Consider the following 26031-nt stretch of genomic DNA (forward strand, 5'->3'; position numbering starts at 1 on the left):
TGCCATGGTAACCACTGTTTCCGCCAAAATACCAAACTTAGCCACCACCAAATAAACAAATTAAGCTAATGACTTCTGAAAGCTATACATTGTTTAGAAGATATTATAGTAGGGTGTTTTTAACTGTAATTATGTTTTTATAGTATTACTGAATAGTATTTATAGTATTATGCCTCTGAAAACGAACTGTATTCCATTCGCCAGCTATAAGGAAAAAAGGAAGTGTGACTGCGGATAAAGTTTCTGTCAAATGGTGTATGGCTCCATCTTCTGGAAAACTCCATACTACACAGCACTTCTTTAGTAAACCAAAAACAACATAACTCTTATTTCTGAAAATTATAATGTTTATTGACCGTTTCCACAAACAGAATAATAAAGTATTTAAATAATAAGATATGGCTACAATATCGACATCAAACATAAGGCTTGAAACTAAGGCATAAATGTGCTCAGTAAGACAAAAATAAATTACATCCCTTAATATTTAAAATAAAATGAACCAGTTATCTATACAAGGTACACAACATTAAAGATTAATGTCTATCTAAACTGTTTTGGCAAATGACAATATACAACCACGCATTGTGAATTTTATATTGGCCACTCAACTTTAAAAATGTTATGAAGTCGAGATGTAAAGAAGTATACTGAGCAAACTCACATCAGCTTAATATATTGTAAACATACAACTATCTGATGTCTTACTAATTCTAAAGCTTGTAACTTATGTGGACAAAGGGTATTGTGTGTACAGAAAGTCAGTAATGCACACTTGTGAAAAGTAAAAGGAAAAAAATTAGCTGTTCAATCCACAAATCAGAAAGAAACATGGTAATTGTTTTATTCTCTGTAGGATAAAATAATTCTCTGTACTGAGGCTTATGAATTTAAAAATGCACAATGTTATTGCATTGTATTTAATTGACATGTGTGGTTATCTCCATGTTCTAAATAATCTAAATAAATATAAATGATATTCCCTTCACCATAAATTAAGGCATTATATGAGATGTAACATAAATGATGTAGCACTGAAAATAACTATTTTAGACATTTCAATGCTCACCGTACAACTGAAAACAAATACACTGATTATATATTAAAACAGGGATCCTTCTCAAAAGGATATTGATTGGATGGCTATTGAGTATTATAATCTAAAAATGATTCTGAATCAAGTTTTTAAAACACAGGTTAAACCAAAGCAATGAGTATATATCCAGTATCTAAATGACTGTCTTTACCAGATCTTTTAAACGGTCAGACTGATCAGCTGACCTCATCACACTGTGAATAGAATACATAGTTGGTCATAGCTAAACAAATGTTTAAAAAAAAAACAGTTGCACATTGCCAGGAGGTCAGTAACAATAATAAAGCTGGGAACGCAGATGTCTGAAGGAGTCCTCTCCATGTGCGCCAGCTTGCTCTCCCTCAAACAGCATGGAGTCTGGCAGAATGACACCCTCCAGAGGATCAGGCTGACAGAACTCCACCACAAACTCTTCCTCAGCCTCCAGCAGCGTTCTGGACCAGGCAGACATGTCAAGTCTTCCAGCTACTCCTCCATACTCTTGAGGCAGCACAGATTGAGGAATGACTCGATGGAGAGACGCCAAGTCTGAGCCATGCAGGACATACTGTGGGGAAAAACAAAGACCCTTGTTTCTAGAATTGCTAGAAATGTCTATGTGTAAATACCAGGATAAGTAGTTAGTTACTTACCCTCTCTGCCATTTTCTCTTTCAGAAATGGCTTAATTATCGCAAAAATACCCTTGAAGATACGTGGCTCATTTATAATGTTTACAGCCTTTATTCTGATTGGGAAGCCATCCTGAAACACAAAAGCAGCCGATCAGCGCTCATGCCAAAATCAATGACTTTGTCGTAATTAATCACGTTTGCAATGTCTTACTTGAAGGATACCAACAACTTTCTTGGCCAAAAGTGGACCTGGATTAGAGGCTTGAGAGAGGCCAACTCCTCCATAATCCACCAGGATAACAATTCCATTCACTTGGGTTTCCTCAGGCTGAATCAGCTTCTCTAATGTCAAATAAATAGCTCGAATGTTGTCCACAAATGGGTAATCATTAGGCTTCCATTTGCCTAAGAAAGTGAAAGACAAAAATGCTTAGTTTAAAGGGAAATTGTAACTGTATTGTAACAAATATCAGAGTGAAAGCTTCTCGAACAAGAAAAAAAGCAGGTCAGGACTTTATTGTCCATCTGATTGTATCATTGGATTGTTGTGATCTAGCACTGCTGCACACATTATGAGAGAAGAGGTACTGTTGCGTTTATCAGTATTTAAATAATAGTATATGGCTGAAACACTGTCATGAATAAAAAATGGTATAAAAACTTCCTGCAAGAGCAGCTTCTCCCAACGATACAGGAGCAATTTGGTGATGATTGTGCATTTTCCAGCATGATGGAGCACCATGTCATGAGGAAAGAGTGATAATAACGTGGCTCTGAGATCATTACGCTGAAATTTTGGCCAGGCAACTCTACGGATCTCAATCCCAAAGAGAACCTGTGGTCAATCCTCACAAGACGAAGCAAACAAAACCTTCATAACAAAGGTTATGAAGAAAAATGGTCAACATTGTAAATAATTACTCTTTGCATATATTGAATGTTTTTGTTTTGCAAATAAAAGCGTTTAAAACTTATGAAATTGTCTTCCAGTATACCATAGAAACACATGAAAAAATAATCTACAAATACTGAAACACCAAACTTTGCAAAACACAAAATTTATGTTGCTTCCAATGCTTTCGGCCATGGCTGTATAAACAGAAGACTTCATCAGTTCAATCATTACCTGGCCGTAAACACAGTATGTAGCGTCCATGAGGGTCTGGTCTGGGAAGGACAGTGAGAAAACCCAGGTCTAGGACGTGCTTGACCGTAGAGGGCTTCAGGTCCTGGAACACCTCAGGCCAGGCTTTCCGGTTGGCATGATAATTCAGGAGAAGCTGAAGGGCCCGGTCATAATCAAACTTTCTGGCCCTGAGGAAACGCAGCAGAAATGCATCATCTAACCGTGTCCTCAGATTAGGGTGGTCTTTTAGTATCATATCTCGTAACGCCTGGACATCCCGGAGCCTCCATTCAGGCTTCTCCTGGAGCTCTTCCCGTGCCTTGGCCACCAGTTCAGGAGTAAGGGTGCAGGCGTAGATGGGTGGGGGAGGAGCTGGGAAGCCTACACCCGCCACCGCTTCCCTTGGAGGGCCAACATCAATGTGACCGTTTTGGTCTGCCATGGACTATTAAATATGGACACATGTAAATGACAGAAATAGAGCAGTTTATGGGTTTTCATTTAGAAAATACAATCAAGCACAATTGTTCAGAAGTGGTACAAATTCAGGTTTGTATGAGGCTGACATTTTTTTATCTTTTCTTTCACCAAATGTATTCTATATTTGTATTGCATTGTATTTGAAATGTATACATTTACTGTGGATCCACTGTAATCTTTTTCGCAATTTTAGCTAATTTTAAAGAATATTGCAAAATTGGTCAATGCCAAAACAATAGAAAATGTACAAAAATTTGTTTTTGTTTTCTATGTTGATTCAGCTTAAAAATAATTCACTACACTTTTTGGAACCTGCATTATTTTGTATTTCATACTATATTTTAATATATACAGCTAATGTGAAAATCAATCTTTTTTTTTATGACCATCATGGTATTATTATGTACTTAGCAAGTCCTTTTATTAAGAACAAATGTAGTTGGATTCATATGCTTAATAACTGTACTATCTATCATATGCACAAGAAAACAAAAAATATTTTTAATAACTGATGTCAGCTAAACACAATGAGTTTGTTTCTAACGCTAATGCAGCACTGCAATTGAATATATGAATGCCAGGTATAATGCTTTAAAATTCTGAATGAGGAAATTTAACGTGATAGCTTCAGCTTCTTAAGCATTGAAAAGGTGATGCTCTTCACATAAACCGAACAGAAATCAAACAGTGAACATAACCAACCTGCCAAAGAAATCCGCAATCAGTTCCGTGTAGAGGGAGAAGCCGTTCTACCATTGGTCACGCTCTATCATGTGATGTATGACGCCAGAAGCGTATGTTTCCCCAAAGTCCCTTTTCCCTTAAAGCTGAAGTCTGTCATTTATACGATGTAAAACATTTAGATATCTCAGCTTAATATGCACAGGCAATTATATGTAAGAAATCAGCAGTCTGAGTTACCCTAATATGTAAACACTGTGGCTCTATTGCTATCAAAGCATGACTCGGTTTGTTTGAGGATACACTGGTGTGAGTTTTGGGGCGGGGCTACGGATTTTTGGCCAATGACACCAGACAGAGTGAGTGTTTGGGGTTCGGGGGTATCCTGTTTTTCAAACCCAATACAGGTAAGGGGGTTTTGCACAAAGCTAAATGGCAATAATTCACACTTTCCTAGTTCGGTGGCATAATTGCAACATTCATTGACTTGCTATTTGTTATAAAAAAATACTTTTACCATTTTCAGTTAATACATTTTGTTAGGCTACTTTCTATCACATCTTACTGTTTGAATTATATCTTGAACGCTACCTGACAACAGGTTTATTGAATTATAGATGTGATTAACGTGGAGTTCATTCAGTAATTGGCACCTCTTGTTATATCATTCCCTCACAGAGATTTCTTAAGAGAAACTATCAGTAAAGGCGCCTGCTTTATGAATTGTTTTATTGTCTTTTATCAGTGTTGAGCAGCACACACCCCCAGCACTAAAATCCTTGACCATGCTCTGCCACGTACACTCACTTTTATCATCTTGTTTTGAAGCAGGTTTTACGGCTGGAGATAATTATGAGCCTTAAAAGTTCCTCTGGAAAACATTTGCTTTTAAATAAGGTTTGTCATTTGGATATGCATGATCACAATTTAACTGCCTGCTGAAAAAAAACATCTAAGCTGCTTTGCTGGTCTTAGCTGGTCTTCCAACCTGACCTGATAAATGTTCACTCTAAATCCAGACTAGCAAACCATTTTAGACTGGTTTAAGTTGTTTTCCATAAGGATATATAAAAATATATATATAAAAATCTCCCAAATAAAAACGCTTATTTAAATGCTTGTTCAGACCACCCACTGAAATGATAGAATTGAAAAACTGAATAAATGTACATTGTTATAGCAGCTTCTGTGACCTAAATATAAGATTCAAAAAGGCGTATGACCAAAAATAAACAGCAGCACACTTTTATGTAAAAATATAGCCTTGACATTTATTATCAGTTCACATTAAAAGTTTGAAATTACCCTTCTCACTGAAGGCAGTAATTGTAAATTGGTATTAAATGACCAATATTTAAAACTACAAATGAGTGTGACATTCTCTCCTGAAATATACTGTATGCATACATACTCATGACTAACTAGTCACAGTTAAGGGGTTGAGCAGGAGACAAAAATGTTTTTTAATCCTAAAATCATGACTTTGAATAGACTAAATCCATTTATGAAAAAAAGAAATCATTATATTTACAATTTAAGTATGGCACATACAGAAAAATATGAAATGCACATACTCTTAGCATACATAAAATAATTACCAGCATTTTGGTAAATAACAATATTTCCAAGGCACAAAATGTTATGTATTCTATAAGGCTACTGTAAAAGTACTATAAGAGCCAGTCATATGTAGCAAGCTGTTAAAATACTGTACAATAAAACAAACATCTGATCACATTCAGGCCTGCTGTAACATTTATGGAAATCAAACTCACTGAAAGGAGAAGAAACTTGCATAGCCTTTGTATTATATGGTCCTTTCTGATTGCTGTTTTGAATGCCCCTTGGGTAGTATAAATATGCACCACTAGTTCATTTTAAACATACATACAGCAAACAGATGAGATGGTATGAACATATATGTTTAAAGTGTGATTGTTGCACACCGTTAAACTCAATTATTTTGCTTTAAAGTTCTTACAGTGGGAAAATCTGAAACATTTCACAGTGTCCTTACAAAAAACTTTAAATTTAACAGCTAGTGAATATAAATGTGAGATGTTTATGAGAATGAATACAGCCTATTAAATGTACCAAGTTAAAAACAAAAACTTGAGCTTTGTTTCGCTAGAGCACTCAGATGGCCTCTTGTTTAGTGATGGTAGGTTGAGGGATGGAGCTTGGCTGCTTGGGCACTGTGGCTATAACCCCCGGTGCCATTTTGTAGTGATCAGAACCTGAGGCTGTGGGGGGAGATGGGATTGGAGTGTCCGGAGTGGCTGTTTGGAAAAAACGCAAGAGGATACATTAATTCAGGGGTCCGCATGGGGGTATTATGGAACCTTAAATAGACATAATTTGCATAGCATGATAACATGTGAAAGAAAATAATCACGCTTATGAAATTTCTGAAGGCATTAGGAAAGGAAAGAATTACAGTAGCCTTCTTTGACAAAATAAGCCTGATTAGTTTCTACGATTCTGGCAGGGATTACTCCAACAAGCCTGTTTGTCCATACCTGATTCTCACATTTTAAGGACCTATATTCTCTATTCATAAAATTTTTTTCATTAATTCTGTTCAAGAAGATACAGTTACTTACACATCTGGCCATTGTGAATGGGAGTGGCCATGTTGGTGGTAACAATGACATTGTTACTGAGATGCTCCTGGACCAGATGTGGGTGTAAAGAGTGATGGGAATGAGGGGCTTCATTAGCTGAACCTGAGAGGAAAAAATTGTCATTAAATCTCTGATTGGGAAGATCATTTTTAAGTCTGAATCAAAGAACTTGTTTTTTCAGTCAATAGGATCTACAACATATATTAAGGCAGGTTATTAAGGAACCAGTATGTATAGGCTGCCTTTTTATCTCTGTTTTCAAGATTATAACAAGCTGTTCTCGTTGTTCCCAGATGTTTCATCATGCATCTCAGATATTGCAGGTTTTTAAAGCTATACAAAGTTAAGGGTCATTTACAGAACAAAAGTGCATTGCCGGAGTTGTCTGATAACCATGATTTTCACTTCTACAAAGTTTCCTTTCATTAACAAAAATCATTTACCTCCTAGAAGCATCTCTTGTAGCAGGTTGTCTATCTTCGCCATTCCAAACAATTTAACAAACTGGATTTGCTCGATCATTTGCCAGGTGATACTCTGTAGCGTCGGCAACAGAAGAAGCAGCTCGCCGAACCGTCCCCGCGAGTCATACTGACGATCATTGATGTAGTCCTCCAAACTAACTTGAACTTGGTATCGCATACGTTTGATCTTGCTTGGGTCGCTTAAACCTTTGGCATCTACAACGAGTAGAGAAAAATCATCACATTAGATCTTTTTGAAAAATCACTTGACATTCTGTTGTGCTTTGTCTCTTTTTTTTTTAGGACAGTTTGTCTACCTGGATCAAAAAATACAATGGCCTTCAAGCAGGCATATTCATTGTCATCGATCTGGAGATCTTGGAAGGGAAGGACTAATTCGTCAAGGATTCTTACAGCCACACGGCTCACCTCCAATTCGGGGCAGTTTCGAGGAACTATATGATCATTACCTGAGAGAAACATGGAAAATTGTGAGGTAAAACATTAGTAAAATTCCGCTCTCCAGAAGACATATCCACATTACCAATGTGTCTTGCTTTTTTACTTACCTAATAGTAAAATATCCTTATACAGCATGGAGCGTTTGGCAGCTCCTAGTAAGAGATGCTCTCCAGCGTGAGCTCGCAGTAAAGCCACCTGAGACAAATGAACATGCATTGGTTTGGTTAGAGTCCTTTTTATGAGCACAATAACATTATTTTCACCTTAGATTAAATGAACATAAATTTAACGTATCTACTGGGGCTAAATAATGTCTTCATGACTATATGCGCATGTGTGTCTTCACGTGCATGTTTGTGTGAGAAGATGCAGTTTGAGACGCTCTCACCCACAGCTAAAACACTGATCAGTTACCATGCCTCAGTGCTCAGCATGTTAATGATTCTGGATATCTCAAGAAGAGATGTAACTTTCAAACCAGCTCATCATATTCTAACCTGAGCCATCTAAATACATTAACCACCCAAACTAAAGATCTCTGAACTTTTTTTCCAACTAAGACAAACATTTGAATCAATTGACACCAACATCCATTAAATATATATTGTGGGAGTATATTGTAGCTATAAATAAGTGGTGTTTATCCTACCTGATCATCCAGTGGGAGGTCACAGAATGCAGGGATGTATTTGGCCCATTCCACCAGCACCAGCAGCTGTTGTTTCATAGACTCGCACACATCGGTTATAGTGGCTACCTTCTTCGTTCTGATGTCACCGTTCATGATAGGACCTGGTGATGAGATCTACATAATAGCATATGGGAGAACTTTATTATACATGTTTATATCTCTTAAACATGATTATACATTACTATATATTATGATTCTTATTATTTATAAGATACAATGATTTATATGTATAATCATGTTATAAATATGAATCACATTATAAACACCCAGGCGAATTGCAGAAATATTGACTGTTTCTGAACAGGTTTCCTAATCAATCCCCCAGTCTACTATTGGTCAGATAGTCCCACCCCAAACTTATGCCACCGGTTGCTATGTGGTTCTGACTGGGATGCACAAACAAACAGCACAATGTTGTGATAGCCCTAGGGCTGTAACGATATGCGATATGAAACCGAAATCGCGATACGCAGGTCCACGAACCTGTATCGCGATGTGAGAAGGCAGAATCGCGACACACCCCTTCCAACTCCCAGAGTTATCCTTCCTGTCCAGATCCAATGCTACCACATTTTTAAATTACTATAAGTATTAGGGGTGTAACGATTTATCGTAGATGGTGTGTCTCAATCAGCTCTCTAGTTCAGTAAGTGTTTCGGGCACACATTGAATCTTGCAAGCAGGTTTAAACGTTTCTCATGTCAGTCTCTTGCATGGTCGCGTGAGAAAAGTCGTGGCTTTCTTTCACCGCAGTGCACAGGAACAGCTGTGCTCACAGAAAAGCAAAAGACGCTTGCGATGCTTTGCTTTAAGAAGTTCTGTGGGGCCGTTCACATATTGCGTCTTTTCCGCGTGCAAGTCAGTTATTATTTTCAAATGTAGCCGCGCGGCAAGCGCGCTCATAATGGGATCAACGCGGTCGCGACGCGCATGCAATTCTCAACTTCTCAGAATGCCGCAAGCGCACCGCAGGTCGTGTGACAAGAATCAACCGATCAGCTATGGCCTTTCCGTAACAAAACATCAAAAGCTCAGCCGAACAGCTGATCATAGCTGTACATGGTGGTTTTTATATCTTATCTCCATCAATATATCTCGTAGTAAAACTAATGCAAGGGCTAGAAATCATTTATCCTTAGCAGAAACATCCTGATCCTCTTGGAGAGCTCAGTTCATGGTTGCATAGCAACGACCGACGCCACGGGAGCGCAAGCGCTTTGGAAAGAAGGAGAAGCGGTGCGGCCGCGCCTTCCACGCGTTTTTAGACGCGATATGTGAACGGCCCCTATTCATAATTCTAAGTTCATGTTAAATTTAACATTTTTTTTCAGTGACAGACAGCCCTATTCAGCTGTTAATTTGAATACAGAAGGTTTTTATTAAAATTTTATATTTATTTATTTTATTGAAATGTGATCTTGTATGTACAACAAGGAAAATTATTGAAATTTGTTCATGTTTTTTTAATAAATCTTGTTTGAATTTCAGTTTCATTTTGTTCAAAATATCGTGATACGTATCGTATCGTGAACTCCGTATCGAGATACGTATTGTATCGTGACCTGAGCGTATCGTTACACCCCTAGATAGCCCCAGAGTCATTTTGAGAATTTTTCCCGCAAAATTGGGCTACTTTTACACTGTTGCCGCGACTTGTTTTATTAGTCCGCGGGTTTCCCCGGGATCTCGACGTTTACCTCCCGGAACGCAACTTTTCCCCCCAGGACGCGATTTTTACTGGGGATCTCCCCAGAATGTGAATCCCAGTGTGTTAAAGTGGGTTAAGAGAACATATTTTACACAATTCACCTTTAATATTTCTCAACATTTGCTAATAGTTAGTAGTAGTTTGAATTGCACTACGTACCTGTCTAGAAAGGACATCGGCCTGAATAAGTGCATTTATGGAGGGTAAGCTGCTGTCTTCATAGCTGGATCTTCTGGTGCTAATCCTGTCTCTTTCATTCTGCACAGCTGAGGGTGAGAGGAACACTTTTAATCAGCAAATTACAGTTGCATTCATTAAACACACAGAAGGTTTATTTTGACCAATATGGATGTTGTACAGAAAAAAATAGCTCTTGGTAAACCACTGAAACATACTCTTTCGTTATCAGAAGCAGTGAATGTCACCCAGTTCTGACAACCAATTGAGATAGCGGAGATGAGGGATATTAGCCGACTTTGTGAGAAGGGGGAGTCCTCAAGGTTGCGCTTTTTTATCAGTGTGCAGTTATGATGGCTCTAAACTGTTTGTTCAGCATAAACCAGACATAGACCTCAGTGCATTGTTGAGTGAACATTAACAAAATGTCTCTCGCTAACTCTCTCCCTGCTGTTGCAACATCTCCCATTTGCGCCACCTCATCCCCTAACAGGGCAGGAGCGTTTAATCTCTGTTTTTTATTTCTTTAGTAGCATTATGTGAATGTAATCTAAAAGCATGAGCAAGTACCTTCCTTCTTCATCCCAGCTCGAAAACATTTCTTTAGTCTGCAGTACCGGCACTGATTTCTCTTGTCTTTGTCCACTATGCATTGTCTGTTGAACCTGTACAGAAGCATAAAGAAGTCATTTGGATGGAAACTTGCAGAATTATATTCACAAAATTTAGCCAAGGAGGTTGTTTTTCTAACCTGCAGGAGTACATGTGGTTTTTGCGTACACTGCGTCTGAAGAACCCCTTGCATCCGTCACAGCTGGAGGCTCCGTAGTGCTTTCCTGTGGCCCGGTCCCCACAGATGGCACATAGGGTGCCCGCCCCTAAGTGGTTGGCAGCATTCATGTTGGCACTCTCAGCTGGGGAGGAGTCTGAAATCATTGGGGATTTTGAATTTAGTGTCACAAGTATGCTAAATAATTGAATTTGCTGTTTTAAACTTTTTTCATGCGACAAAAATTGTTTGAGAAAGAAGAGCTGCTTAAAATCTGAGACTCAGAATAAATAAAATATATATGAGGCTGTGAAATATATCTTTTTTTTTTTTTTTTTTTGAATGAGGATTAATTATCTTGGGTTGCAGACTGAACCAGTCAGACTCCTGATTCCAGACCAATCAGAGTTAAAGTAAATAGGGAAAAGGTCATGGGGTGAAAAACACTCTCAAAAAGACATTTTTACAGCTAAATCAATTGGCAGTGAATCATCATCAAGAACATGTGCTGGAAAGAACTGTTTGCTAAGTAATCCAGAAGCGATTAGGGCTAAATCTGTACAAAAGCTACAACAAGATCATGTTAGATTATATAAACTCTAATTAGTGTTATTGATGACCTACTAAACAAATTCAATGTCCACTGAACAGAAATCCAAGAAATTTGGTTTGATTAAAAAAAATGATAGCCTTGTGGGCAGTGCTCCGACATATAGCGCAGCTTTGCTTCAGGCAACCCGAGTTCGAGTCCCAGCTCGAGGTCCTTTGCCTGTCCTGTTCCCCTCTCTCTTCTCCCCATTACTTCCTGTCTCATTTAAACTAATAAAGGTATAAAAGGCCAAAAATAGAGCTTAAAAATGATTATAAAGAAAATGATTTTATGTTGGTGACAGAAATAATTTAAACATTCATGATTTCAATGGAAAGATTTGCAAGTTTTTAAATGTTAAATTTAGGTTTGAGGTAATCAGAGATAATTACATTAAAACCCAAGCAATGATCAAAGACAAAATGTGGTTAAATGACTCATTAGTGTGAGTGATTATGTGATAATTATCTAAATGGAAAACAATATGTGATCGAAAATGTTAAAATGAAAAATGTATAATGTGAGATGAAAAAATTGGCTATAATATTTCATTATTAATTTCTTTTAATAATAATTAAAATAATTTTGATATACTCTATTGAATAAATAACCTCTACAATGAAAACCAATTTAACAGTAAACACACACACACATATACACACATATACATATATATGTATATATATATATATATATATATATATATATATAGAGAGAGAGAGAGAGAGAGAGAGAGAGAGAGAGATACTCAAATGTAAACATTTTATAGATTAATAGATCAGACTCTTACTAATTTACTAAAACTTTAAATATAACTTTACCATAGATATTAGATTACATTGTCAGGTCAGGTTGATAGTGGTTGAATATCAATTTGTTGCACAAAACCAAGACATGGGAGACTTAGCTGCGAAACATTTACATGACACCCTCTTTGCTCAGTAATCATTCATCCTGGTGTCAAACTTCTTCTTGAAATACTATCCAAACAAGTCATTTTATCCCAAGCCAAGTGTATGAGAACAAGCAAGAGGAGATGAATGAACCTCTTCTCCTTATGGAGTACCATGTCTACAGGACAGAGCATGTTGTGTTTCTTATCTCCTACTGAAAAATGCATTTTAAATCGGCTTTTACAATTAGTATTGGGTGTTCTGTGCAAGAGGTTACGAATTGGCACTTAACTATAACCCTATCAGCCCTGTTAAACATCTGCCTCCCACGCTTGACCATATACTATAAAGTAGTCTATAAGTCACTAAAGGTCTCAAAGTTCACCGCAGGGTCTGAGCAGATGACTCACCTGTGCTCATCGCAAGCACTTGCATGTTCTCAAACTCCAGGGTGGTGTAGGCTGGGTCCAAGGCCTCGCTATAGTCTGCCATCTCCATGTCTACTAGTGGTTTGGACAAACGCATTCTCAACTACCTGATGCTGGGGGGAAAGACTTGTCCTCTCTACAGCGTTTGGACACCCCCTCATAGGCCAAGCCCCTCCTCTCAGAGGGGTAGACACCTCTGAGTGACAGGGGCCATGTCCTCAAGGGCAAAGATGAGGCTTGCTGTGATTGACAGTCCGGGCCTCCTCCCAAGGCACGGCCCCATTCTGGAGTGGGATGGCCCTTACGTTAATGATTGAAGTGCTAAATCAGAGTTGTTGTTTTTGTCAGAGACGGAGACAAACACTGTCTTATTTTTTTGTCTCAGTAGTCTCAAATTCATTGCTAAAAAATAATATAGCCAGTCTCAACACTATACTTTCTATCTGAGTTCCCCAACAAGACTTAAGGGGTCAAGAAAAATGACTGCTTATAGGTCTTGACACATTTTAAACAGTAGGGAAATATCACTCACAATCAGCTCGAATGTATAAGATTGAGAGTAATGGTCCACATTTCAACCTGCAAATTACGTGTTTGCTAAATCTCTTTTAATTCTAGCACAATAAACAACAGCAATAACTCACACGGCGTAAAAATTGTAGCCTTTATGTAAAAGAGCTCATTGTTCCATTCAACATTCTGCATGTGCACGTGATGCACAACTCAGTTTCAGTTGTTCAGAAGAGATTGTGTACTTCTCATCAAACAATGCAAAATTATCAGTTGGTACACCAAATAATAGATTTGAATTTGTATTAAAATACTCACTGTAAAAGTAAGTTCACTGTAAAAAAAAAAAAATGTGGTGACAATAATGCTCCATGCATTTTGGACAGTTCATAAATTAATAATAATATATAATTATACACACCCACAATCAATCTATTTACAGTCAAAAAATAAATGCATTAATAAATAAAAATACTCACACATTCATGTATATATTTAAGAAAAAAATGTCACATTTATATATAAAATATTATAAATATATATACAGTATATATGTGCAAATATTTCTTAAATATATACATGTATGTGTGTGTATTTAAATATACATAATACACAGTACACACATACAGTCAAACCAAAAATTATTCAGATATTTTTTATATATTTTTACTAGTGGGTGCAGGACATTATAGTTCATTTATGTAAGTGAGGATAGCAAAATAAAGTAAACTGTGACATATTATACCCAAAAATTCTTCATACAGTGGACTACCAGTAAAATTGATAAAAATTTAAAATTATTCAGACACTTTGACCTGACCATTTTTTGCTTAAGTGTTATCTGACATAATTAAGATTATTTTTTCTGACACAGTTTAACTCTGAGATCTACCTAATAAATAGTTCATAGTTAATAAATACATTTTTATTTATTAATTAATTTATTTTTTGACTATAAATTACATGCAAATTCATGCTTCTTACCTTCAAGATTTGTTTTTGAGTATTTTACAGTACAATTGCATGTATTGTCCTATTAAATATCAAATTGTTGAGGGTAACCATGCAATTAACAGGTTTATCTTGCATATTATTTTATTCTTTTTCCATTCAAATTTCAAACATTTTTTTAAGGTTTGGTGACACAAGATATTTTCCCCACTCATTGGTATTCTAGAGGTAAACTAGGCCTGATTTTGCAAAAGATTCTGATACAACAATATCCAACTCACCATGAGATAAGGGAAAAACTGAGGTGATCATCTCTGTACATAATACTGAATTTGTAGAGCAGTCTATGTTGTCCTAACCCTTCTTAGAGAGGATAAAACTATTTGTTATTCAAACAGGAAAGTTTGATGTTACAATTGCGCAAATACCAAAATCATGTACAGGGCCAATGCAAACAGAGGCAAGTATGTATATTTGTAGTGTAGAAAGCAGCATAAGCCATGGGTCATCGCTCTTCAGTTCAGACCTGCTCTAGAGCCTCTAAAATCTCATGTCCACCTGCACAGCTAACATACTGTCAGAATGAACTTTTTTTACCCTACAAACAGTACTTCTGGTTTATAGTTTTAAGAATAGATTACAACTTTTATGAGGTTTATTCTTAAAACAAGAGGGGAAAAAAATGCAAATGAGGTAAAAAAAAATAATTCTGGATATTTTGTGTGAAAAACTAATGAGAAAAATAATTATTTCTTGCAGTGAAGATTAATGCAGGTTTGTATAATATCCTTCATTACTCGAATTAGTGTGGCACAGTATAGCATTTCATGTTTGTTTTATATTTAAACTAAATTACTCTGCATGAAATGTAATGAGAATGTGGGATTATGTATTTTATGTTGAGCTTGCTAAAACAGCCCTGACATTGTTTATTATGTGAAAATGGCACATCCCACCTGACCATCTCTGTGAACTAAATATGCTGAGCTGGTTTTGAACAGACTGGAAAACACCTAAACTTACAAGATAGCTGGTTTGAATATATTTCAGAGACTTGCATATTCATAAGGATATTAAAAATACAAATAAATTCATAAGAAGACATGTATGTCAGCAAATTTAATGAGGCTGTGCGGTAGTTTCTTTGATGCTTGATGTTGATGTTTAGCTGGTAAATCTCCAAATAAATATGCAAATTTGAACAAGAACTGCGTCTTTTTAGCCTATACGGATCAGAAATACTTATTAGTCTTCCTTATTTCTGTATACAAGATGACTTCACTTCTCCAGCAGCAATTAACCTGAGTAATGACAATCGGTGTACAGGAATGACTCACAATGGGCAAATCTTATCTGAGTCACCATTAAATTCCTTATCGCAGCACACATCTCCGTGTTTCTGTTAACTAAGGAATGACCTCTATAAAGTATAATCTGTAAAGTTATGGCCCTTTCTCACATGCACCTCAATGATCAGAGCAAGCAGGCGTAGATAACTACATTAGATCATTACCTCACATGGGCAGAAGCCTCTTGGTGAACAAACCTACTTAACAGATTTACATCTGCAGATTGTGCTGATGTGGAATAAGGTTGGTTTATGTATTCATTAACTGGTAGCCTATTTGTGTGTCACTCATGTACTTTTATTAACGTGGCAGGCTATAGGTGTAAATTACAGAGTAAATATGTATAGATAAATTATCTGTTGTATTATTTATGTTATTGTATTTATTTTATTATTTTACATGGCGCTTTCATGACTGCATATTAACTGACAACACTGTTAGTTTAGTTTACTCAACTATGCTAGTTATACACTTTCCCTAATACAATTATATGAATTTAATCATTATTAATAATTGTATTAATAATTACTTATTTTGTTAATTATTAAATTTGATTTAGAAAAAGCGAATCAACCGCTGTCACGTGGACAGAGTTTTTAATCAATAACGTTCAAACACACCTGTAATGCTTTTGAATTGTTTATAATTTTGTAATGTTTTTGAACACTCCCACCACTCCTTTCTCCTCCCCTTAAAGTCATAGTTCACACAAAAATGAAAATTTTGTCATCATTTACCCACCCTCAAGTTGTTCCAAACCTGGAAGATTTTCGTTCTTCTGCTGAAGACAAAAGAAGATATTTTGAAGAATATGGATAACCCAACAGTTGATGGGCCCAATTGATGAAAAAAAAATTAAAAATACTATGGAAGTCAATGGGGCCCATCAACTGTTTGGTTACCAACATTCTTCAAAATATCTTCTTTTGTCTTCAGCAGAAGAAATCATACAGGTTTGGAACAACTTGAGAGTGAGTAAATGATGAATATTAATTTTTGGGTGAACTATCCCTTTAAGTGTCTGTTCCTTACTGTATCAGTGATGACAGAAACCAAACCCTCAGACCGAACTAATACGACAAATTCAAAGCAACTCGCTCACTAACTGAAAACATCCCTCAACAAACGGTCAGAATTTTCCACCATTATCTGATAAATGTTGCAAGGCAGACAGACGTTTACTGCAGCGTGGTGCAATCGTACTTTGAGTCTCATCACAGAAGACAATACGACATAGCACATGTCCTGCCCTGATCGTCTCCTCTGTGTGATATGAGGCAGCAATGTCATGTCCTATAATCAGTCACCCATACCGCCTGCCTGGGGCTAAAAGTCAGAGGGTTGATGTAACTCCTCTGCCTATTTTCCCCTTTGAAACTTCAAACTCCAGTTTGTGAACAAAGTCCTGTCTATCTCCACAATAAGGATCTCCGACCACTGACCAAACTCCATTTGTAACCACTGCCTATTTGTACTTTCTCTCCAATGACTCTTTTTCATTTCACCTGTCTGACCAAATGGGAATAACAAGTAGCACTACAAAGGTGGATGTGCAATTCACATCTTGTGGGAACCGGTGGCCTACACGGAATAACATCCTCTCGGAGTACTCGGAAACGTGCTTTATGTGGGAATATTTTGATTTTGAACATTTGAGGCTTTGTGTCATTGATAAGAATGGGAGAAGACGGCAGCAATATGCTTACTAAAGCACATTCGAGGCCAGTAGAAAAGCCTCTGTGGATTGACTGGGGTAGATGGCACAGATATGTGAGTATGGTGACAACAGATTGGTTGGTAACCTGCGAACCACACAGCTCATGCCCTTTGGGGGCAAAATATTTACTTTTTTTTATTGCGAATGATACATAAAACATAGCATTTAGTTCTAGTTTTAAACTGTTGCAGTGTTAATATCACCTAATGTAAGACTTCTGAAATGAATCTTTCCATACTAAGCATGAGGGGGCCGATAAGCATGGATAATGCCCCTCCCCTCGATTGAAACTTTTTTTTTTTTTTTTTTTTTTTTTTTTTTGAGTTTCATCAGGCTGTTTGGCTTTTTAACGGCCTGTCAAATGTAAATCAGTGGTCAGTTGCTAAATATTCCAAGCGTTTTCATTCATTCAGTTTTTTCTTTGATGGTTCATATTCAACATTAATTGTATATTTCAGTTAGCAGATTATAATAAAACTCATTCTGAGAATAAAGCATTAACAAACGAAAGAATTCAAAGTATTTCCTAATCAAACTGATGCCTGCATCAAGAAACAGAGAAGCATGTCATGCAACCTGTAGCTCTGAAAAACAGCAAGTTCGAGCATTGTTAAGTTTTTAATACATAACCCAGGTGCAAATTAAGAGAATTTACAAGCAAAATCTGTAATTCCTGCCAAGATGTAATTCACAATGTTGTTTGTGACTTTATGATTTCCAGTTAAGTTTTCCCCTGACTTTCACTTTAAAACAACTAGAATTAACTTTTTCCTTATATGACAACTTTTTTTCCTTTCTCACATTTGTTTGCATTTTTAAATGTCGATTTTCTGACTTCCATTTAACAAATGCATGATACTGTATCAAGTCAATCTTTTAGCAGTGTTTTCATTTTAAAAGAGATACTTTACTCAAAGCCTTAAGAGGCACATGAGACAGAGCCATCATCCTCCGTAACGATTAACAGAGACAGTTATCTATGAAGTTCCCATAGTCCTCACCCATCAGGGTATTTGTAGTCTAGGTAATCATAAACCCCTAGAGCCTAATATTGCACAGCCTCCATAAAGTATTCCAGTTTTTTTTTAAACTCAAAATCATTGAGTAATAATATGTTTGGCAAAAAAAAAGGTGACATTTAGCCAACCTTTGCTGTTACTTTCCGCTTATCTCTGTCTGTGTCATGCTTTTCAACATGATCAAGCCACTGATAGGATTTTGTTCTGATGGCTTTGCTACTATCAAGTGATCAGTTTTATGGGATTAAATACTATTTGAGAACGTATGCTACTGAAATGATCAAGCTTCTTTGTTGCTTTCATCACATTACAAAAGCTCAAGTAGCTTGTGCACATCACGCAAGTAAACAATTGCATCAATAAACATTTAGAGCAATGCTCTTTGTAAATCAATCACATCTTCCGATAAGGCTCTTTCAATGATTAACAGTTTTTTTGCTGAGAATCTGTTTGCCTGTTGACCCAATCATATTTGCAGGCTGAGTGATGCTGCGTGGACAGTTATCACTCACTCGTTATCATCAATCAATCACCTTTTCATCACAGTGTACAGCTCACAGGAACATTTTGCCCAAACAAGTTTAACTTTACCCTACTTTATCTAAGCTAAAGAGTCCTGCGTGGTTTTTAAATTGGTTTATAATCAGTTAACCTGCTGCCACTTGGTGTACTTTTAGGCCTCTTCATTGGTGCTGTGTTTGAATATCACAATAGTACAAAGAAATTACATAATTGTTTAATGAATATGATGTTTTACCAGCGGTGTGATCACTGTTTAACCACTTTAATGACACTACGTAAACTCAAGTCTTTTTTTCCCCCTATGTTGTCGGATGATGCCAGCATATCTGTGATGATACATCACTGTTCTCACATCCATTTTCTCATGCAGTGAAAAAACATTGTGGAGCAGAGAAGACACTGACAGAGCAGTAAACAAACAGCCAGCTTTCAAATTCTGTCGATATTATTCAAACAATAAATAGGCTACCGTTTTGGCGCTCTTTAATGTGCTTCAGTTCAACTGGCACGTGAACCGATCATCTCTTCCTCTACTAGGCCTTCTAGTTATAGCATGAAATAAACATGAATGAACATCAAAGAGGATATGTTGAAAGATACAGTACAACTTACTTAAATGTAGGCTATCATGTCTCATGTAATCGCTCAATCAGTGTTTAAACCGTGGAAAGACGTCAAAATAGCTTGTAAACAATAGCCTAGATTTCACTTAATGTTTACCTCAGGAAAGCCATTAATTGACAATAGTGTAGTTAGCTAGAAAAATTAACTCTAGAGAGGAGCATTACATGTTCATTCTGTTCTAATATCATAACATTAATGTTATTTAAAATTAATGTAAATTAATATGACCATTATAGTAATATTTATATAGTAATGTAACCTACTTTAATATTATAGTAATATTGTAGGCTACCAGCTGACAGGCTAGTTTACACAAGCATTAGGCTACTTGAGAGAGTTTTTTTGGCCTTGGGATAAAAATGAACGTACTGTACCTGATATTTATCCAAATTAATCTATATTGAATTGAAATTGGAATTGAAACACAAGAAGTTCATGCAGCTCATGTGCAGCTGACATTAATGCAAAAGAAGGACAAAGCAAATACTTCAAAATGCATGTGAATTTCTTGATTCATCGTTCCACTCAAATTAAGTTGATAATGTAATCTGTAATTTAGCTTTCTGTGTTATATTAGTAAATCTAAAACAGAAGCAACTGTAACTTTGAAACTGTATAAACTGTAAATATAGTTTATATATGGTCTTAATATGTGAATCTTAGATTGTGTGAACTATGGAAATAAAATGACATTTTAGATTTTTAAAACAATTTTAAGAAACACATCTGAGAATGTACATTTTTAATGTGCACAGTTTCTGTGAAGCTTACTATTAAGCAGCTCCTCCATGTGGACAAAGTTTGCAATTACATGTGCAGGTTCCCTGCAGCCCCGGGCCTCACAGAGCAGAGCCACAAGGGCTTCACCAATGTGACTTGAAATCCCAAAAACTGCCAGGTATGCAGTGATTTTTTAAAAAAGCACGGTCTATCAGCCATTCTGACACAAAGAACTAAACCAAAACCAGACTTTATTTCACATTCTGACCATAAACCTCGATAAACGAGAGTCAAATTCAATCACTTTGAAGACATTCAAACCACTTTTAGCTTTAAACTCTTCCATTTTGCTCCAGTATATCTCATTTTCATTATAATAATTAGTGAAATTTCTGCCCAAATTGTGTAAACTCCTTTTTATGTCTTGTATCATTTTTATCATTTTATATATGAAAGTCGCATAGTTTTTTGTGAACCCCACTCTATTTAAGAGGTAAACAAACTCTCATAATCTACCTCACGGACCTCCAGCTTCGACTGTTCTAAAAGAGGCAGTGGATCTATGCGGTCCTTGTACCTGGTGTGGTGTTGAAGTGGCCGGTGCCATGTCCTTCATACATCCTGCACTGGTTTGTGGTCCTGAGAGCTGGCAGGGACCCCCCGCTCCTCAACCTCCTTCACACAATGATCTATCCATTCAGTGAGTGTGAGAGCATGTGTGGGAGCCGCCGTTCTCACTGCCGTACACACACTGACCGGCAGCTCGCCTAATCCCTTAATGCCTGTCACAATGAGATTTGATTGGGGGCTTGAGCGCACGGCCTAATATTGTCAAGTGTGCAGAGCGTATAATTCATTTCTGGCACTTCCTGTTTCTGAGGCTCCTGGATTCTCCCACAAATGGATAGGAAACATTAAGTTGTGGCACCAGTGTTCAGTCAATGAAACTTCTTAATTGAATTATACATTTTCTGGTAGTGTGGAGAGAAAGAACTGTGAAAAGTAAAAGTTTTCGTTTCTTAGAAATTTCTGACTTCTCTGACTAGAGAGTGTTAACCAGTAGGCAAATAGCTATTTAGGCAAGTTTTACTAAATTTGTTCTGGTGTCAGTTTGGTACATAAAGTTCAAAAGTTTGGGGTCGGTAATATTCTTAAATGTTTTTGAAAAAGTCTTTTTTTAAGTCACCAAGGCTGCATTTATTTGAAAAAAAGACAGTAATATTGTGAAATATTATTACAATTTAGAAAATGATTTACAATATTATTACAAATCATTCTAATTTGCTGATTTGGTACTCAAGGCATGTATTATTATGGACATTTAAACCATTGTGATGCTTAATATTTTTGTGGAAACTGAAACTTTTTTTTTTCAGGATTCTTTGATGAATAGAAAGTTCAAAAGAACAGCATTTATTTTAAATAGAAATATTTTGTAATATTATAAATGTCTTTGCTTTCACTTTTGAACAATTTAATGCGTCCTTGCTGAATAAAAGAATTAATTTCTTTCAAAAAAATCTTACTGACCCCAAATTTTTAACGGTATTGTATATAATGCCCACTTTCCACCATCAACTTTGTTGACTGTTAAATAAATAAACTATACATTAAGTTCTGTTATGCATAATGCATAAAACATTATAGGAGATGCATATATCATATATATGGATTAGCATAGTGTGTGTTGTATGTTTTTGACACAATGTGTATTTTATATCAACATCAAGATTTATATGAATGTATAAGGGAATGTCATTATCTTTTCATCATTTAAATGACATAATTAAATGCTCCTGCAGTGTGACAAATTATTTTTCCAAAAGTACAAATATTTCCTTTTTAAATTTTACTTTAGGCTTCATATACTCTCAATATACTAAATATGCTAAACGGTACAGGCATAATCAATATGGAATAATTAGCTGCTTAAAATTGTGTATTTAAATGTCGTATAGCTTGTCATACAGCAGAATGTGTCAACTACCCTAATATAAAAAATATATAAAATGTAAAATAAATAACATATTTAAAAAACAGGACACATTTAAAGTATATAACTTAAAGGGTTAGTTCACCCAAAAATGAAAATTCTGTCATTTTTTACTCACCCTCATGTCGTTCTACACCCATAAGACCTTCGTTCATCTTCAGAACACAAATTAAGATATTTTTGATGAAATCCGAAGGCTCAGTGAGGCCTGCATTGCCAGCAAGTTAATTTACACTTTCAGTGCCCAGAAAGGTAATAATAACATATTTAAAACAGTTCATGTGACTACAGTGGTTCTACCTTAATATTATACTTTTTGTGCACCAAAAAACAAAATAACCACTTTTCAACAATATTTGGTGATGGCCGATTTCAAAACACTGCTTCAAAGATTTTGTTTCAAATCAGCGGTTTGGATCGCGTCAAACTGCTGAAATCACGTGACTTTGGCGCTCCGAACCGCTGATGTTTTTAGTACCTTTCTGAGCAATAAAAGTGTAAATTAACTTGCTGGGAATGGAGGCCTCACTGAGCCATCAGATTTCATCAAAAATATCTTAATTTGTGTTCCGAAGATGAACGAAATGTCTTACGGGTGTGGAATGACATGAGGGTGAGTAATAAAAAAAAGTTTTTGGGTGAACTAACCCTTTAAATGTGTATGAAATTGCTTAATTCCAGGTTTGAATGCCTCTAGAAACTTTGCTGCTTATACTGAAGAGAGATGAGATCTTGACCAGAAGAAAGAAATGCTTCTGAAGTGACTATTTTTCAGGAACAAATATTTCCAGACATGGAAGAGTGTCTTTGTAGGAGTTCTACTTTTAGCAACATTCCACACACACAGACCGTTGAAGCTTGTTGACTCTGGTTGCTGCTTGTTCTGGCCTTGAACAGTCTCTGATCTGACAGCTGGAGCTGCTGGACCTCCAGCAAAAAGTCTTTCTGCATTTCAGGGCACTCAAGAGGTGTTCAACAGTTACCATGAAATCAAAATTAGCAATTCTTATTTTTTTATGAAATATTGTATTTTCTATAAATGATTTATCAGTGCACATCATTATTATTTTTTTTAATTCATGTGCATTCATAACATTTAATCAAAATAACTTCTGCTCCCTATTGCAGCAACATCTCTTCTCTGTTGATGTGTTTACTGGCGTGAGGGCGGGACAACCTGTCACTCACATGACATCACACCAATAACATACAACATCCAATCAATTCCCTATGGACAAAATCAAGTCCCACCCCACATTTTTTCTTGTTCAAGAAGCTGTTTCACTCGGAAACAAGTCATAATAGAGACAAAAAACTATCGCAACTTCCCATTCATGCCAACTTTAATTTTAGACAGTAGTCCTGCAATTTGCGAGTCAACTATTTGCGCACACATGCAAGATTTATACACCTGCAATGTAGCATTGTCTTTAATTAAATATGAATTAATTACAAATTTATGTAACATATTTATGTTTTTATCAAATTTGTAAAAATAGGCAATGAAGGTTGAAGAATTTGTTGTGGTTGCATAAAAAAGTATATTTTTTTACTGCATTTATCTTGTTTAATGTTATTTATATATAAATATACTATTGTTCATGCTAGTTAATAATGTTTTAAATCATGTTAACTGTTTCAAATGTATTAGTATATGTAGAAATTAACTTAGCTTATTGTTTACTTTTAGTTCATGTTAAGTATTAGCTAATGTTAATGTATGCTAATATGTTTGAGCCTACTTTCATGTTTGTCAGCAGCATTTCGCACTAGGATTTACCCCAGCAGTGCTTTGTGCATTCTTTGTTTTCACGAAAAACACATTACAGCAGATCTGAAATGATCTAGACCACAAAGCAGCTTAATCACAGTTGCCACAGAAATGCAACAATAATTTAAATGTTCCAGTAGCACAAAGACAAATGTGTAGCCATAAATAAAAGTCATGCGAGTGTTGACATATATATGTAATGCTATACTTGTTTGACTAAATGTATTAGAGAGATGCTGACTTTGTGACTGATTTTTAGATATTATATTTCATACGAGCAAGCATACAGTGCCTGGCCACAAGGAACTGACTGAAGCATCGCAAGTTTACATGACACTGTACAGAGAGATGCTAAAGTTAGCATGCTTTGCATACATCACAAAATATTATTAAATAAATGCAGCCTTGGTGAGCGTAAGATAATCTTATTGACTCCAAACATTAAACTCTTTTACTCCTCATTTTTAAATATCTAGGTCAAAACAGACAATAAATAAAGATGAATAATGCAGTGACATAATTTTGCTATGTAATATTGTCATGCATATCATTTTGCTTTGGGCCTGTTTTCTAGTTTTGAATAACTGTATCCTTAAAACATCATGTTTGGATTACACATCCAGTTTGTTTTCACATCCAGAGATCTTTCATAATGCTCACTTTATTCCAGCACTTTACCTAGAGTACTTTGAGTCATTACATCCCAGTAAGAAAAGAGGAACTTCAGCCATTCTGTCCACATTATTCATCTTCTCCAGCAAATAGGCCCTATTTACCAGTCATTATGGATTTGCCACACCTCCCGAATTGCAGCCGTGCACCACAATCTCTCACGAATGGTGATAATAGCTACCATATTGGATGAAATGTCAACGAACAAAATGCCATGCAACAACATGTTCCACCAAGATCACCAAAGCACCCACCATTTTTTTCCCTGAAACTATATCGAAAGAGACGGAGTACTTACCATACGGTGGATCCATATGGGTGCCAACCTGAGCGTTCACATTGACCATGATGTCTCTTCTGCTCCCCACCACTGTGTTTTTGTAATTTTTCTCTCTTTAAGTGTAAAAGATGATGAGGAATAAACACATATAAGTTTTGCACAGTCCTCTGTTTCTAGTGAAGGTGTTGTTGGCGCAAGGTAAGGCCGGTACTCCTGTTATCTTATTGATTTTCCTAATCTGGGCAAATGTGGGTGGAGAGGTTAAACAGTAACCAGGCTTGTATAGAGACCAATCCATATGACAGCTGTAGCTATAGCAACAGGATGATAGAAACTCAAATAGACAGTTTGTTATAATATTTCTCCATTTCTCAAAGTCTGCATCTTTTTAAACTCATGCCATATTCAGGAATGAATCATTAAGGGTTACAAGAGTTTTGTGTAGCCAAGCATTAGGAGATGGAACGGGTGTGAGAAAAGAAAGGAGTGGAACGTTTACACAGACTCATTAAGCTATTCTGATTTGTCCGATTCCCATTACCTTTGACAAGAAATAGACCAAATTCACTGTTTGACAACATCCCTCAAATCAGCTTTCATTTCCGCCCCTTATTTGACTTTAGACAGACTCAAGGGGTTTCGTTTAACTGGTTCATTTCTACCTTTGTGTTGGCAGGTTAGATACTTAACCATTATACCAATACCATCCTATTCCAACCTTATGCGCCAGAGAAACAAGCGTGCCGCCATGTATAGAATAATGTTTGAACTTCCGTTTTTGCGGTAGCTCTATATATTTTTATGGCATCGCTGTCAAAGAGTAATACGCGGGTGAAGAGGATTTACTTATTGCAGAGTTAACAAAAGTTATCATGGGCATTGTAATGTTTAAAGCGGATGTCATAGCTGGTGGTGGGACATTCGACAGCAAAGCTTCGAAGCTTGTATGAAAAAATCTCACAGTGAAGCATTGTAACGGTGTCATGAGAAGCTGTTATTGTGACATCTTGACTAATTATAACCTATTTCACTATTGTATGATGTTTATTACATTGAGTGCACAAACAACATGTTTGAAATATAAAATGAATGACTATTGCAT

The 26031-nt window shown here is 36.2% G+C and overlaps 2 protein-coding genes and 1 long non-coding RNA gene across 4 annotated transcripts; 1 reads left to right on the top strand and 2 right to left on the bottom strand.

The window, feature by feature from the left end:
• Positions 1-819: 819 nt before the first annotated feature.
• Positions 820-4215, bottom strand: ttpal (tocopherol (alpha) transfer protein-like). The gene is made up of 5 exons (XM_048177407.1): positions 4018-4215; positions 2836-3280; positions 1921-2114; positions 1729-1839; positions 820-1643 (listed from the first exon to the last, which is right to left on the bottom strand). The coding sequence occupies exons 1-5, from the start codon at positions 4069-4071 to the stop codon at positions 1365-1367; spliced, it is 1083 nt and encodes a 360-aa protein (XP_048033364.1). The 5' UTR covers positions 4072-4215; the 3' UTR covers positions 820-1364.
• Positions 4216-4267: 52 nt separating this feature from the next.
• LOC125259630 lies at positions 4268-25094 on the top strand. The gene is made up of 3 exons (XR_007182860.1): positions 4268-4403; positions 7388-7580; positions 24648-25094. It is a non-coding gene; the product is annotated as an uncharacterized LOC125259630 (long non-coding RNA).
• On the bottom strand, positions 5241-25011 carry hnf4a (hepatocyte nuclear factor 4, alpha). 2 transcript variants are annotated; one of them, XM_048177398.1, is made up of 10 exons: positions 24948-25011; positions 10874-11048; positions 10693-10787; positions 10105-10211; positions 8196-8351; positions 7654-7741; positions 7402-7554; positions 7064-7300; positions 6600-6722; positions 5241-6275 (listed from the first exon to the last, which is right to left on the bottom strand). In XM_048177398.1, the coding sequence occupies exons 1-10, from the start codon at positions 24994-24996 to the stop codon at positions 6133-6135; spliced, it is 1326 nt and encodes a 441-aa protein (XP_048033355.1). In that variant the 5' UTR covers positions 24997-25011; the 3' UTR covers positions 5241-6132. The 2 variants fall into 2 exon arrangements, with proteins under 2 accessions (XP_048033355.1, XP_048033354.1); XM_048177397.1 differs by lacking the exon at positions 24948-25011 and adding an exon at positions 12784-12966.
• Positions 25095-26031: the final 937 nt, after the last annotated feature.

The sequence above is a fragment of the Megalobrama amblycephala genome, linkage group LG24 (assembly GCF_018812025.1).
Source record: "Megalobrama amblycephala isolate DHTTF-2021 linkage group LG24, ASM1881202v1, whole genome shotgun sequence".
Classification (NCBI taxonomy): Eukaryota; Metazoa; Chordata; class Actinopteri; order Cypriniformes; family Xenocyprididae; genus Megalobrama; species Megalobrama amblycephala.